Genomic DNA, 13,813 nt, shown 5'->3' with positions numbered 1-13,813 from the left:
TATATAGTGACCAGCATCTCTTAATAATAAGTCAATAATACAAAAAAAAACAACAAAAAAAAAAACAACCAGTGTGTTACGATGCATTTTTACAAAGTCCTGACACTGGAGACTCTTTCCATTTATGATAAATAAACCAGGTCTTAAAGATGGAAATGCTTTTTTTTTGTTGTTGATTTTGTTAAATACGAATAGTCCTTTATAAAAACCTGCTTCATTATGTTGAGAGTCCACCATGCAAGTCCCTGTGAATGAGTTACCATAGAAACGATAAAGTATTAGAATTAGGGCAAAGATAGCCTAATAAACTATGATTTGCTGCTGGAACTACTGTCAGGGCTGCTGTTAGAGGAAATGAATCAACACTTACTGTACTAACAGGTTAATGCATGCAACAGAATGTGCTAATTTTTACTTTTTGTACATTTAAGACAGGGGAGAGAGAGAGAGAGAGAGAGAGAGAGAGAGAGAGAGAGAGAGAGAGAGAGAGAGAGAGAGAGAGAGAGAGAGCAAAACAGCTGGAACTTATATGCATCTGCAGAAGCAGCATCCTCATCTCTTCTTCATGCAGCTCGTAACTACAACCTACAATTCACTAAACAGCATCACACAGCATGATGCTCTGCTTTTCCAGACCTAGTTTGCCTTCTGGGTTTTTACTGATTTGTTCAGTGTGCATTAAACTCAACCTAAAAACACTCCGGTCACCACACAGTAACCTTCGGAACAGAAAATAAACCGCGAATCTTACCTGATATTGCAAGAACGGCGATGAGAGGAAACTGGAACACCACAGTTAACATAATCTCTCTTTATGAGCAGGTTATGAGGTGAGAAATAGTCCAGAGTCCCATTTATCGGAGAGATTTTAATCAATCGCGCGTTCGGAAAATGAAAAGCGCGCGTGCTCTTCTGTTCAATCAGTGCTGCTCTCTACATTCACACTGGATGGAAAAGCTCTCTCTCTCTCTCTCTCTCTCTCTCTCTCTCTCTCTCTCTCTCTCTCTCTCTCTCTCTTTCACACACACAGACACGCTCTCTCTTCACACACACACTCTCTCACACACTCTCTCTCTCTATCTCTCGCTCTCTCTCTCACACACACACACACACTCTCTCTCTCTCTCTATCTCTCGCTCTCTCTCACACACACACACACACACTCTCTCTCTCTCTATCTCTCGCTCTCTCTCACACACACACACACTCTCTCTCTCTCTCTCTCACACACACTCTCTGTCTCTCTCTCACACTCTGTCTCCATTTCTCTCTCTCTCTCTCTCTCTCTCTCTCTCTCTCTCTCTCTCTCTCTCTCTCTCTCTCTCTCTCTCTCTCTCTCTCTCTCTCTCTCTGTTCAGCTGTGCGTGGGCAGCTTTGAGCACAGGACACCGAGATTAATGAGCTACAGGTCACAATAACAGCACAAGAGCTAGTGATCTCTGATGGTATTTGCTGACTGTTTCCCTTGTACTGTTTTTAGCTGTCATGTGCGCGGTCAGTTCCCCTCTTCTTCCTCCTATTGTATTTAACAAGACGTTTAAACAATACTTGATGCGTTTGTGAACATAGACAAAGACCTAGATCTTTAGCTGCTTTGTTTATTTGACTTGAAATAGAATGTATTGCACTTGCAATGTGAAGAGTTTATCTGAGTGAATAAAATTAACCACGTATTAAAATGTGGGTGGAGTTAAATAGATTAAAATTAGTTGATTTTTCTTGTGTGGAAACTACAAAATGGTACAAAGTCTCGGTTTATTTAATATATAATACATTACTCTTCGACAAAATGTCATTAGACAACAGGAATAATGTACAATGCACTAGCAATTATCTACATGAAGAACTACATAGTCTATGACTATTACTGATATGCAAATTAAGATACGCCCCAACATTAAAAGCCACGCCCACTTCATTTGCGTGATGGGACACACTGTAATTGGCCAATAAATATCGATGAGGCGTGCTGTCGTGGGGGGAAAAAAATCAACAACCGAGTTTCTGTTACCAGCACAAAGTTTTCCTATAACAGTATGTCCTGAATGGACATCCGTTTGCCATTTGCTAAAATCTATAAATTAAATAAAGCCAGTGTTATTTTAAACCAAAACATTACTGTGATCATTTATGTTAATATTAAATGTGTAAAATACAGAAGTACTGGTGAAGAACATGGGAGAATTTGCAAACATTGGAAAACGTTGGAAAACATAAGCAATGTTCAATCTGTGAACACAACCAACTATACTACTGTATACTATCTCCTATCTAATGCAACTATCTCCCCCATGTGGTCAGTGAGTGTTTATACAGCTGACGTTGTCAATATTTTTCAGCTTTTTTGGCTGTATTAAATTGGGTCTATTTACATTTTTGCCATGCAAAGCGTTACATAAAATGTTCCACATTGAAAATGTATAAAATTGGTTACTCAGGAAGTTTTATGTAAATGCAAAATGCAGAATGCAGTGAAAACTGTACATGTATGTGTTTATTATAAGTGAGTGAGTGAGTGAGTGAGTGAGTGACGTGACATACAGCTAAGTATGGTGACCCATAATCAGAATTCGTTCTCTGCATTTAACCCATCCAACATGCACACACAAAGCAGTGAACACACACACACACCGTGAACACACACCCGGAGCAGTGGGCAGCCATTTAAGCTGCGGTGCCCAGGGAGCAGTTGGGGTTCGGTGGGGTTCGGTGGTATTCGGTGGGGTTCGCTGGTATTGCCGGCCTGAGACTTGAACCCACAACCTTAGGGTTAAGAGTCAAACTCTCTAACCATTAGGCCATGACTTCCTGTAGTGCATATGGTTTGAGTTTCTTATCAAAGGATCACTGATTGTGAGCTTAACATACACAGAAGCACTTTAGCAGAGCCAATTATTATTATTATTATTATTATTATTATTATTGTTTTCAATTTCAAAGTACCTTATTACATGATTGTTACCATACATTATTGTTATTATTATTATTATTATTATTATTATTATTATTATTATTCATTCATTCATTCATTCATTTTCTACCGCTTTATCCGAACTACCTCGGGTCACGGGGAGCCTGTGCCTATCTCAGGCGTCATCGGGCATCAAGGCAGGATACACCCTGGACGGAGTGCCAACCCATCGCAGGGCACACACACACTCTCATTCACTCACGCAATCACACACTACGGACAATTTTTCCAGAGATGCCAATCAACCTACCATGCATGTCTTTGGACCGGGGGAGGAAACCGGAGTACCCGGAGGAAACCCCCGAGGCACGGGGAGAACATGCAAACTCCGCACACACAAGGCGGAGGCAGGAATCGAACCCCGACCCTGGAGGTGTGAGGCGAACGTGCTACCCACTAAGCCACCGTGCCCCCCATTATTATTATTATTATTATTATTATTATTATTATTATTATTATTATTATTATTATTATTATTATTTATTATATGATTTATTTGCTTTCAGATGTGCAGTCATTTTTGCATATGTGATCACATTTATTTTAATAATGTGTTTATTTTAATTTTCAAGCTTGCACTTTCTCAATTTTTTCACATTTTACTGGTTAGTGGTTAGTCTGTACATTATTGGTTTGCTTGAATATCATAGTTTTCTGTCATACAGATGTTTTCTTCCACAATTACACAATCAGTACTAATTACTGCTCTATTAACAGAGATTGGATAATTATAATTGTTGAGCTAAAAAACACAATACATAATGTTTCAAAATAAATAGATCATCTAAATACATTTCAAGTGTGTATATATGTATCTATGTCATAATCTATCTGACTTATTGAGCATGATGCAATAATAATTTAATCAGGGAAGGCAACAGTTTGTGTCTACAGTCTTCATTTTATGTGTATTTTCAGGTCTTATTTTAGAATCCTTTCAAATGCAAAATGCTTCCTCTCAGATCTCCACTGTCATTACCATCACACGAGGGAAATTAACAATTCAAAGTAAACCAGTGGAATTAATTTATCCACTATCTGTCTTTGACACATTCAAAAGCAAAGCCATTTTGTGCACATATGATGATGGATATTTAAGATTTTCATATTATAGTGCAATAATACAAGGCCTACATTTGCAATTTGTCTAAAGTGCATCTATGTTTATATATGTTTACTCAGTTTGGGTTATGGCTTTTGGATGAAACCGGTGACTTGTTGGAGATGGCTGTCATGATATTAGATGGAAGGCTTAAAGGTAATATACTGACAATTAAACTATTAGGGTTGAGAAATTCATATCATAAGGTGTTATTGGTAGTATAATGAGAAAGATGGATAAGAAATTATTACACACACACACACACACACACACACACACACACACACACACACACACACACACACACACACACACACACACACACACACACAAACACACACACAAAGACAGAGAGCATTCATGATTTTTAAGCCCTGCAACCAACCAAAAACTCTAAGATTGGAGTTCAATAAAGACAATGTATACTTTATCTCCAAATAATTAGCTGTTTCTGTAAAAGCTTTCATTTAGTATTTATTTTTATTTGTTTGTAAATTTGCTGTTTTTACCATTTGGTACTCAATAAGTGATCATTTTTAAACTTTTCATACAAATTCTCATTGTGGGAATTGTAACATTTTAAAAAATGGATTGAAATGAAAATAGTGGTATCCCCCAAACCTAACACCTTCCCCCTATGTTGGTGGGGTTGGTTCAGTCCACTGCAGAGCTGCAGAATGGGTGTGAGAGAGCAATGCAGCACTGCAGCACAAAAACCTCCAGACTGATCAGAGATCTGCTGTTGAACACAGCTCTACACAACCGTTCCATAAAGCTGTAGCCTTCTTTCTCTGTTTATTCAGAGCTCATTGCCCTTGGAGGAAGACAGCTGGAACGATGAGGCTGCTGAAAGGACAGGTTTGGAAATACAGATGTTTTTTCTCAGTGAATAAATTAGCCTACACACTAACTAGGATGTGTGTCAAATAGATATAAAGCTCTTTAGCTGATAATGATGTATTCTGATACATTTATAGACCACATAGGCCTTACTCAAAGGTACAGATTTACAGATGTTGCTGTTTATTCTCTTGAAAACACTGCATTGTTTCTGACCAGTGTTCACTTATATGGTTGTCATTTTTAACAAATATACAGCCAACAACAAAGCTACTTGTGTGGACTGTTACTCTGTCAGGTAAGATGCTCTTATAATGTTTTAAAAGCTCCTTAATCTGTCTAATAATTAATGGAGGATGTGTACTTCATGTTTTCACAGAATTGCAATGAAAAGTTTCAAAACAAAATGTGTCTCCTTTTTCCTTTTTCATCTTTTAAACATTAGATTGCACTTTAATGAAGACATGCTAATTTGTTTGCTACACTTGATCTTAGCCAAAGGGCAGAGAAGCGATAATTTGTTTGCAAATGGATCCACGAACCTCTACTGTGATTGTTGCTGGAATCCAAAATGCCACCTTTAGCTATTAAATTGTATTTGTATGTGTGTTTGTGTGTGTGTGTGTGTGTGTGTGTGTGTGTGTGTGTGTGTGTGTGTGTGTGTGTGTGTGTGTGTGTGTGTGTGTGTGCATGTGATTTTGGCTTTTCAGTTTTAATGAATCCTATTCTTACTGATGATAACGATGATGATGAAGATGATGATGACAACGGTGATGAAGAAATGACTGTGTGTCAGGAGGAAGATCATGACCTTAGAGTGACCTGCCCGCTGCGACCTAAACCAAACTACCACACTGAGTTCGAGTTCTCCATGTCCAAGGGCAGACGAGAAGTCATCGTTAACACCAACGTATCTGGGACGATGCCTGATTACAGATTCAGGCATAACACTTATGTGGAAGAGCTGGAACCGTATGGGTTCAAACTGACCATAATGAGCTTCACCCTAACAGAGAACACAACATTCATATGCAGAGTGACAAACGAAGACAAGAGACTGTTTGTTGACGTGGGTAAGTAACTACTAAACATTGTGGTGAACTGTGAGTGTCTTTGTGTTCTTTGTAAGTATATTCTGTAAATGTATACAGAGACGGGTAATAATTTAAAAGAAAACCTTTGGGAAGTGTAATAATAATGTTTTGGGTCAAAGTAAATATCCAGAAAAGCTTAAACACATTTTGCTATAAATTTTCTGTAAAATTCTTTATAAATCTGTTCCTTCAATGGGTGTTTTGTTAATGATGAAAGAGAGCATTGTCTTCAGTTGGATTTGAGATCTGGTCACTGTAAAGAACTTAGCTTATTCTTGACATCATTTCAAGCTCCTTAAATCACCCTCTTGACCTGTGGATGGGGTCAGAGTCATCCTGGAAGAGACCGTTCCCATAATAATTGAAATGTGAAACCTTGAAAAGGTGATCAGTCAAAAAAAGCCTTGTATTTCTTTGCAGTGAGGCTTCCCTATAAGTGCACAAGAGGAGCAAAGTCAGGTTGTCCTTTAATTTGTCACTTGTAGATATAGCTATATCTATATTTGGGGGGGGGGCGGTGGCTTAGTGGTTAGCACGTTTGCCTCACACCTCCAGATTTGGGGGTTCGATTCCTGCCTCCGCCTTGTGTGTGCGGAGTTTGCATGTTCTCCTTGTGCCTCGGGGGTTTCCTCCGGGTACTCCGGTTTCCTCCCCCGGTCCAAAGACATGCATGGTAGGTTGATTAGCATCTCTGGAAAATTGTCCATAGTGTGTGATTACGTGAGTGAATGAGGGTGTGTGTGTGTGTGCCCTGCGATGGGTTGGCACTCCGTCTAGGGTGTATCCTGCCTTGATGCCCGATGATGCCTGTGATTGGCTCCCCATGACCCGAGAAGTTCGGATAAGCGGTAGAAAATGAATGAATGAATGAATGAATGAATATATTTATGTACCGATAGATAGATAGATAGATAGATAGATAGATAGATAGATAGATAGATAGATAGACAGATAGACAGATAGATAGATAGATAGATAGATAGATAGATAGATAGATAGATAGATAGATAGATAGATAGATGGATTTTGTTGTTGTTGTGCATTAAAACCCTAGGAGATCAGCAGTTTTTTTAAATACTTAAAAAAGCCCATCAGGCAACAAACAAGCATGTCACAGAAAATAACTGCATTAAAGTGTAGGTGTACAGGTGTTCCTAATAAAGTGGACAGCAACTGTAAATATTTACAGTTACAAAATATACAAATATGTTAATTTTCCCCATGTTTGTTTCTTATTGACTTTGATTTTTTTGTATTTTAATATTCTTTTATTATTCTGTTATTCAATAACAAAGTAAAGAAAACTGACATTTTTTTTACATTTTTATAATTTACAATGAACATATTATTCATTCAAAATAGAAGTAATTATCGAGTAATAATGTTAAAGCACGATGAACTATTTTGTCTATTTAAATCCTGTTAGTGTCTTGGTCAGTTCAGTTATGATAATGTGTTAATAATTAAATTATTATTATTATTATTATTATTATTATTATTATTATTATTATTATTATTATTATTATTATTATTATTATTATTATTATTATTATTATTGTTGTTGTTGTTATTGTTGTTATTAATAATATTAAATATATAATAATAACAACAACAATAATAATAATAATAATAATAATAATAATACTTATAATAATAATTATAATAATAATAATATTATTATTATTTATGTGTAAATTATAATGGGAATTTAACCAATCTTAGATAATAATGTATAAAGTCTTCGATCCTTTTATCCTCTAGATACCCTGCAGCCCTGCTCTGCAATCTGTGTGTTTCTTCAGAGTTACCCCTGGTTGCTGAGTCTCCTGCTTCCTCTCTGTATTCTTCAGACACTGGAGGCCCTTTAAGCATCAGTCTGAAGCACTGCTGCCCTCTGCCAATATATCAGTGTGTCAGTTTCTCAGTGTCATATCAGTGATGAAAGCCGATCATTATAATGCTCTGTAATTTTACAGCACTATTTTAGATATGTAAAGTAAGTGCCAATAGCTGCCTCTATGATGGTGTCTTTTGTCACATCTGATGCATTAGCATGTTGCTCAAAACTATGTTGCTATGTCTGAGTAAAACTAATTGCTAATGGTGTTTGGGTCAAATTCATCTGTAGCAGCATTTATGAGCTGGATTTAAACATCCTTTGGGTTGAAGTTACAGGACATGACAATTCATGTAGTAAGACAACATTTATGGTCTTTACCTTAAGTGTACATTTATTTAAATGGCTTTTCCCTATTTTTATTATTTTATTTATTTACTCTGAAATTGCTATTTGTATTAATTTTATGTATGTATACTAACTCAGCATTAGCCTTAAATTATTATATCTGTTATACAGAATGTTAAGGGCAAACTGAAGTTTATGTAGGTTAAATTCAATGTTAAGGGTGGCTGTGTGCTACTTCTGCATAATAACCAATTTTTGTGTTATTATTATTATTATTATTATTATTATTATTATTATTATTATTATTATTATTATTATTATTATTATTATTATTATTATTACTGCTGATTAGTTGATCCTGGGCCCAGGGGCACCCATGTCTATAAAAGATTAGCCATGGGTCTTTTTTCAAGTTTTTTCCCCTCTTTTTTCTGTTTATCTATCTCCACTTAAGGACAAAGTAAGGCTTTTTATATTGCTGGAACTTCAATCCAAGCAGCATACACGTGACCCATAGTGTCTTGAATACAATATGCAGCTATAAACAAATTCACACACCTTGCAGAAAGATAAGTATCCTATTCAACATGAGAACACTGTGGCAGCAATAAAAAGAATAATAAAAATCCCCATTCCAATCATATACACCATGCGCACCAACACATAAAACCCACATTGTTAAAAAAAGTTTATGCATTTGTTAATGTATATATAAATTGCATTATTTTAGCAGTTGCAGTTAAAAAAATCCTGAAATATCTCTTAGTCCCTCACACTTATAACTGTCTTCATTTAACTTAATAATAGTGTTGTGGCTCAGTTTAATGTCATTCAGATTGAGCATTCAGTTTAAATCCATGCTCATCAAGGGCCAATCTTTGACCAAGGCCTTGGGACATGTGTCTAGTCAGTTATCCAATTTTTTCTTTATCTTTTTTCTTCTTATTTTTCTTAGTAGTAGTAGTAGTAGTAGTAATAATACTAATTATTATTATTATTATTATTATTATTATTATTATTATTATATTAATATATTATTATTAGTAGTAGTAGTAGCAGTAGTAGAAGTAGTAGTAATATTGGTATTATTATTAAATTATTATTGTTGTTGTGTTGTTATGTGATATAATTAATGTGTGCGGGCTCCTTTAAGAGCGTTACTTAATGATGATGTCATCAGCGTCAGACTAGTTCTAACTTCTAGTCGGTTGTTTATGGGAAGCCATCAAGCCCTCATGGCAGCTCTGTCAATCTTAATTCATCTGCTACATTTCATCTTCTTTCGTTGGCATTGTTGGTATGTTGAGTCATGTTAAAAGGTTGTCTATACTATATAAATAACTATATTTGTCAGTATTTTACATTTTGTTCTAAGAGTTCATTTAAATTTGAAATCCAAATATTTACAGTACAGACAAGTGTTAAATATATATTGCTTTAAAATGTGCATGTTGGACACAAAGGACTTTAAATATTAGTTGTGTGATATGTTTTATTTATGAATACATGTTTGATTCTCATGTTATGTAAACAACTTTCATTAATTAGCTAAAATTCATTCTTTTCTTTGTTTTACCCTACTTCCAGTCAACCATTAAACGAAGTGAATTGGATGTCTGCTTCAGTGTGGTGATTGGTAGAGGAGTTGTCTGTCTGTCAACTGATGCAAGGCGTATTAGGGTGGCAGAATAGTTGTTGTTGTTGGTGGTGGTGGTGTTTTATTTGTTTATTTGATCTCATCTATAACAGTAATGATTATCTGTATGCTGCTTTGACTGCTTTCTGTATCATTCAAATAAACTTAGACACAGTCTGGATATGTGTCATAACCATCTACAGGGAATCTTTTGTGCTTGATTACAGAAACATATGCGTTTTATACTGAGAGTCATGCAGGCTAACAGGATATACAAGAAACACCTGTGAAAAACAAACCCACCCCTACAGTACACACACAACACGAGCTCCAAATCAAAAGCGAAAGTGAAAGTGTGGCTTTAACTGGAGGGTGAACAGATACTGCACATATACTACATCAGGTAGGCAATTTAGTCTGATCTGGGCTGTTTTTACTATTTTCAGCTGTTCATCTCCACCATTTTAATACTGTATTAAGTTTTATTAAATACTAAATAAATATTTGATATAAAATTTTAGATCATTTCTGCTATTTCTCAGGAAATAAAAGTAAAATACGTATACAAACGTTTATATGATCAAAAAGGATGTGTGTTTATGTATAATTCTATATTCTGGACAGAGTATCAACTGCAATATAATATATTTTATATATTTTTCGCACGTTAAAACCAGTGTTGGGCAGTAACGCGTTATGTCTGGTTTTGTGTTTGTATATAGACCGTAACGCATAAAAGGGCATCAATGGGATCATTAAAGAACGTTCTTTAAAAAAGTAACTAAAAAGTTACTTTTAACAGTAATGCGTTACTTTTTGGTGTAAGTAATCAATAACGTAATTGATTTGAATGAAGTATCTAGTAACTGTAACTAGTTACTATTTCTTAGTAACTAGCACAACACTGGTTAAAACTGGATGAACAGGAATTTTGCAGGAACGAAAGTCACTGGTGTTGGATATGAACAAGTGAGTAAGGGACCGTCTAAAAAGTGCAAGACAAATATATGAGATTCTGCATTGACCAGGTGTCTCCACAAGTTTGTGCAAAACCTTAGTATCCATTTTAGAGCAAAACTGAACAGTTTTTACTGAACACATGCTTTGATAGAAGGAAAATTTGAGAAAAATCTAACATTGAAAGAAATTCTGACATTGTGACTACAAACTATTGTAGCGACTTACTTATTACCTGCTTGGTCCCTTGACATCCCACAGCGGAGGTTTGTCCAGGCCTCCATTTTCACAATTTCTTGTTTTTTTCTTTTTTGTCATTTTGTGCTAAATTTCATATATATAAAAGCTACAATTCCACATACTGCACAATATTTACAGTCATGTAAAGTATTTAAACTTGCTTTTCCTCATATACAGAAGGAACAGCACAACAATGCCAATCGAATTCAGTGGATGGGAGGCCTGCTGCGAAACCTTTAAGGAGCTCCAACCAGGCCAGACCCCCAGAAAAAGCCATGGCTACACCATGTACCACGGGACACACAAAAGCAACGCCCAGACTATAATAACTAACGGATTCAAGCCTTCCACTGGGGGAACACTGGGAGCAGGTGTCTACTGCAGCAGGGACATTAAGAAAGCCATGAGCTACCCAGCCTTCTGTGCTTCTAATGACAGAGTAGTTTTCAAGCTGCGGGTGAGAGTGGGCAAGGTGAAGAGGATTGACAACCAGTGCATGAATCTGCAGACCACATGGCACCAGCAAGGATATGACACAGCCTGGCTCCCCGCCTCTGTGTTGGGCCTTGAGGAAGACTGTGTGTGGGACCCGAAGCGACTCACCGTCGTAGCTATAGCGCACTGTGGGGATGCAGCCGTGAAAAATTCTTTAGAGAGTCTTATAAAGCAGCAAGGAAACGGAACAGGACAAGAGGCAAATGGGTCAGAGGGGACACTTTGCAAGAGCTGTGGAATGCAGACACAGGACACACACAGTGTAGAGAAGTGCTGGGTCTGTAAGACAGCTATATGTGCTTTCATGAGAAAGCATGTTTGCTTAAAGAAGTGATTAGTCACCCACTTTTTCCTCTGTGATTCACTAATCACTGTTTCCTTATCCTACTGTGTACTGTTTTGTGTGATAATCTGTACCAAAATCACTATACAATGACTTGCAAGTAATTCATAATTTCTAGTACAGGATCTTGCTTTATTCCACATCTAAATCTTTTTCTGGAATTTTTCTTGTTATTGTTTTTTCTTGCCACTCTTAGTTTGCTCACTGTTTAATTGTTCAAAATTTATACAATACACTACATGCAATTTGAAATATTCTAATGAATCATGAATTGAGAAAACAAATAGCTCTAGTTTTATACTAGGTATATGGGCCAGGATTCAGAAGTGGGCAGGTAATCTGTGAGATTATCAAATAACATATGTGACTTTGTAATCAGATAAGAACCAAGTGCCATGTGAAAGTAAGATATATTGTATAAATCTGTTGTGAGAGGTTGTTTCCCAGAAATGTATTAGTTTTAAGTTTCAGTTTTCGTGAATCCACCGCATGACTAGACGAAAATAAATATGAGTCAGACCCATTGCTGAATTCTTTCCACAGGAAACAAAGCAGCGAAAAACAACAGCGATACCAAATCATACAAGAAACAGACTAAAGAAAAGGAAGTAAATATAATGTGTGTGTGTGTCTGTGTCCATTGGTTTCAGCTCCTAAAAGCTTTAGAAACATTTGTCCAAACTTTTTGTTTCTCTGTAAACGTTACAACTTTTGCAGCATCCAGTATCTATACTAAAGTAAATATAAGAAGGGCTATCATTTTATCTTAACAGTTGGAATAATGGGTTGTGCATGGCCTTTACTTTCATGGCTTTCACACTTCTGATCTTAGTTATCAACAAACACTCACTGTCCACTTTATTAGGAACACATTAACAATTGTGTAGTTATCTAATTAATCGTGGCAGCAGCAGAATGCATAAAATCCTGAAAAGCAGGTCAAGAGCTTCAGTTAATTTTCACATGAAACAGGATGCGTGATCTCTGTGACTTTGATTGTGGTAAAGTTTCTGGTAACAGATAGACTAGTTTGACTACATTGTTAGTTTGATCACATGTAGTGTTTGATATAAACAATAACTCGAGCTCTTACATTGCTGCCACATGATTGGCCGATTGGATACTGGCATTTCTAATAAAGTGGACAAGGTTCACAACAATAAATTAAACAATGTGTAAAAGTTCAGTTCTTTTATTGATGTACAGTGTACAGTTACAATTTCTCTACAACTGTATAATTTTCATAGCAATTTAGAAGTCATAGAATGCTCCTGCTGTTGATCTTGGACAAATGACATCGATAATTTTAATACGACTTGGATCCCAAACACAATCTTCTTCCAGGCCACTCGGAACCATGCCACATCCAGGAGGACACCAAGCAGTGTCGTAGCCATGATCATGCCAGGTTTTCTGCAGTGGGTGACCTTGATAATCGATTTTCTTCACTCTCCCAACATTGACTCTCACCCTTATAACAACTCTCTCATGCTCAGGCAGCTCCAAAGGGTATCTACTGGCCTTATTAAGATCCCGACTGAGGTACACACCACGCCCTAACATGCCGCCTGCAGATTGATTAAAGCCATTTTTCATGATATTGACAGCAGCATATTTAGAGGTACCATGATACATTCGGTACACTTTCCCATCAGTAGGTTCTGTCCAGCTCGCGAGACAGGGAATTCCTGGACCCAAATCATATTCAGCCCACATGATGGTGCTTGGAGAACAATATTCAGATCACTGAATATGGTGAAAAGAAAATGTAAGCAGAATTAAATAATGTGGAATATCACTGATGTTTGTACTGTATTTGTAAAGTTGATACTGTTAGACTCTTCTCATAAATGTAAAATAAAAGTTTGCTTACAGATAACATTACATCACTGATTATACAGTTTTCTTTGCTCAATAAAAGCACTTTTAATCCATTTATTATTTGTCTTA

The 13,813-nt window shown here is 36.4% G+C and overlaps 4 protein-coding genes and 1 pseudogene across 8 annotated transcripts in view; 2 read left to right on the top strand and 3 right to left on the bottom strand.

Annotated features, from left to right (window-relative positions):
* Positions 1-1,018, bottom strand: part of nectin1a (nectin cell adhesion molecule 1a) — a 31,471-nt gene extending 30,453 nt beyond the window's left edge. The window contains exon 1 of one of the 5 annotated variants that reach the window (XM_047805693.1): positions 752-1,018. In XM_047805693.1, the coding sequence (XP_047661649.1) occupies positions 752-803 (52 nt within the window). In that variant the 5' untranslated portion in view covers positions 804-1,018. The remainder of the gene's footprint in view (positions 1-751) is intronic. The other 4 variants (XM_027134159.2, XM_027134160.2, XM_027134157.2 and 1 more) reach the window with 4 other exon arrangements.
* Positions 1,019-4,739: 3,721 nt separating this feature from the next.
* On the top strand, positions 4,740-10,026 carry LOC113634937 (thy-1 membrane glycoprotein-like). Its single transcript, XM_027134139.2, has 4 exons — positions 4,740-4,931; positions 5,172-5,211; positions 5,624-5,986; positions 7,769-10,026. Exons 1-4 carry the CDS (start codon positions 4,911-4,913, stop codon positions 7,873-7,875), a joined length of 531 nt encoding a protein of 176 aa, XP_026989940.1. The 5' UTR covers positions 4,740-4,910; the 3' UTR covers positions 7,876-10,026.
* LOC113634982 lies at positions 5,270-5,428 on the bottom strand (annotated as a pseudogene).
* Positions 9,364-12,386, top strand: LOC113634935 (gig2-like protein DreN). The gene is made up of 4 exons (XM_027134136.2): positions 9,364-9,489; positions 9,780-9,872; positions 10,056-10,231; positions 11,203-12,386. The coding sequence occupies exon 4, from the start codon at positions 11,219-11,221 to the stop codon at positions 11,852-11,854; it is 636 nt and encodes a 211-aa protein (XP_026989937.2). The 5' UTR covers positions 9,364-9,489; positions 9,780-9,872; positions 10,056-10,231; positions 11,203-11,218; the 3' UTR covers positions 11,855-12,386.
* Positions 12,387-13,039: 653 nt separating this feature from the next.
* The window catches only part of gig2e (grass carp reovirus (GCRV)-induced gene 2e), a 14,398-nt gene continuing 13,624 nt past the window's right edge, over positions 13,040-13,813 (bottom strand). Inside the window, exon 4 of the mRNA XM_047805891.1 lies at positions 13,040-13,586. Within this exon, the coding sequence (XP_047661847.1) occupies positions 13,115-13,586 (472 nt within the window). The 3' untranslated portion in view covers positions 13,040-13,114. The remainder of the gene's footprint in view (positions 13,587-13,813) is intronic.

Source organism: Tachysurus fulvidraco, chromosome 21 (genome assembly GCF_022655615.1).
Source record: "Tachysurus fulvidraco isolate hzauxx_2018 chromosome 21, HZAU_PFXX_2.0, whole genome shotgun sequence".
NCBI lineage: Eukaryota > Metazoa > Chordata > Actinopteri > Siluriformes > Bagridae > Tachysurus > Tachysurus fulvidraco.
The sequence above is the reverse complement of the archived record's forward strand: the minus strand, read 5'-3'. Positions and strand labels throughout refer to the sequence as shown.

What these genes read in the sequence shown, in the direction of transcription:
- LOC113634937 (XM_027134139.2), top strand. Translation starts at nt 4,911, where the DNA reads ATGAGGCTGCTGAAAGGACAG. An exon ending in TGAGGCTGCTGAAAGGACAG is followed by an intron (nt 4,932 to 5,171) that starts GTTTGGAAATAC and finishes ACAAATATACAG; the next exon opens with CCAACAACAAAGCTACTTGT. An exon ending in GAGACTGTTTGTTGACGTGG is followed by an intron (nt 5,987 to 7,768) that starts GTAAGTAACTAC and finishes TTTATCCTCTAG; the next exon opens with ATACCCTGCAGCCCTGCTCT.
- LOC113634935 (XM_027134136.2), top strand. Translation starts at nt 11,219, where the DNA reads ATGCCAATCGAATTCAGTGGATGGGAGGCCTGCTGCGAAACCTTTAAG.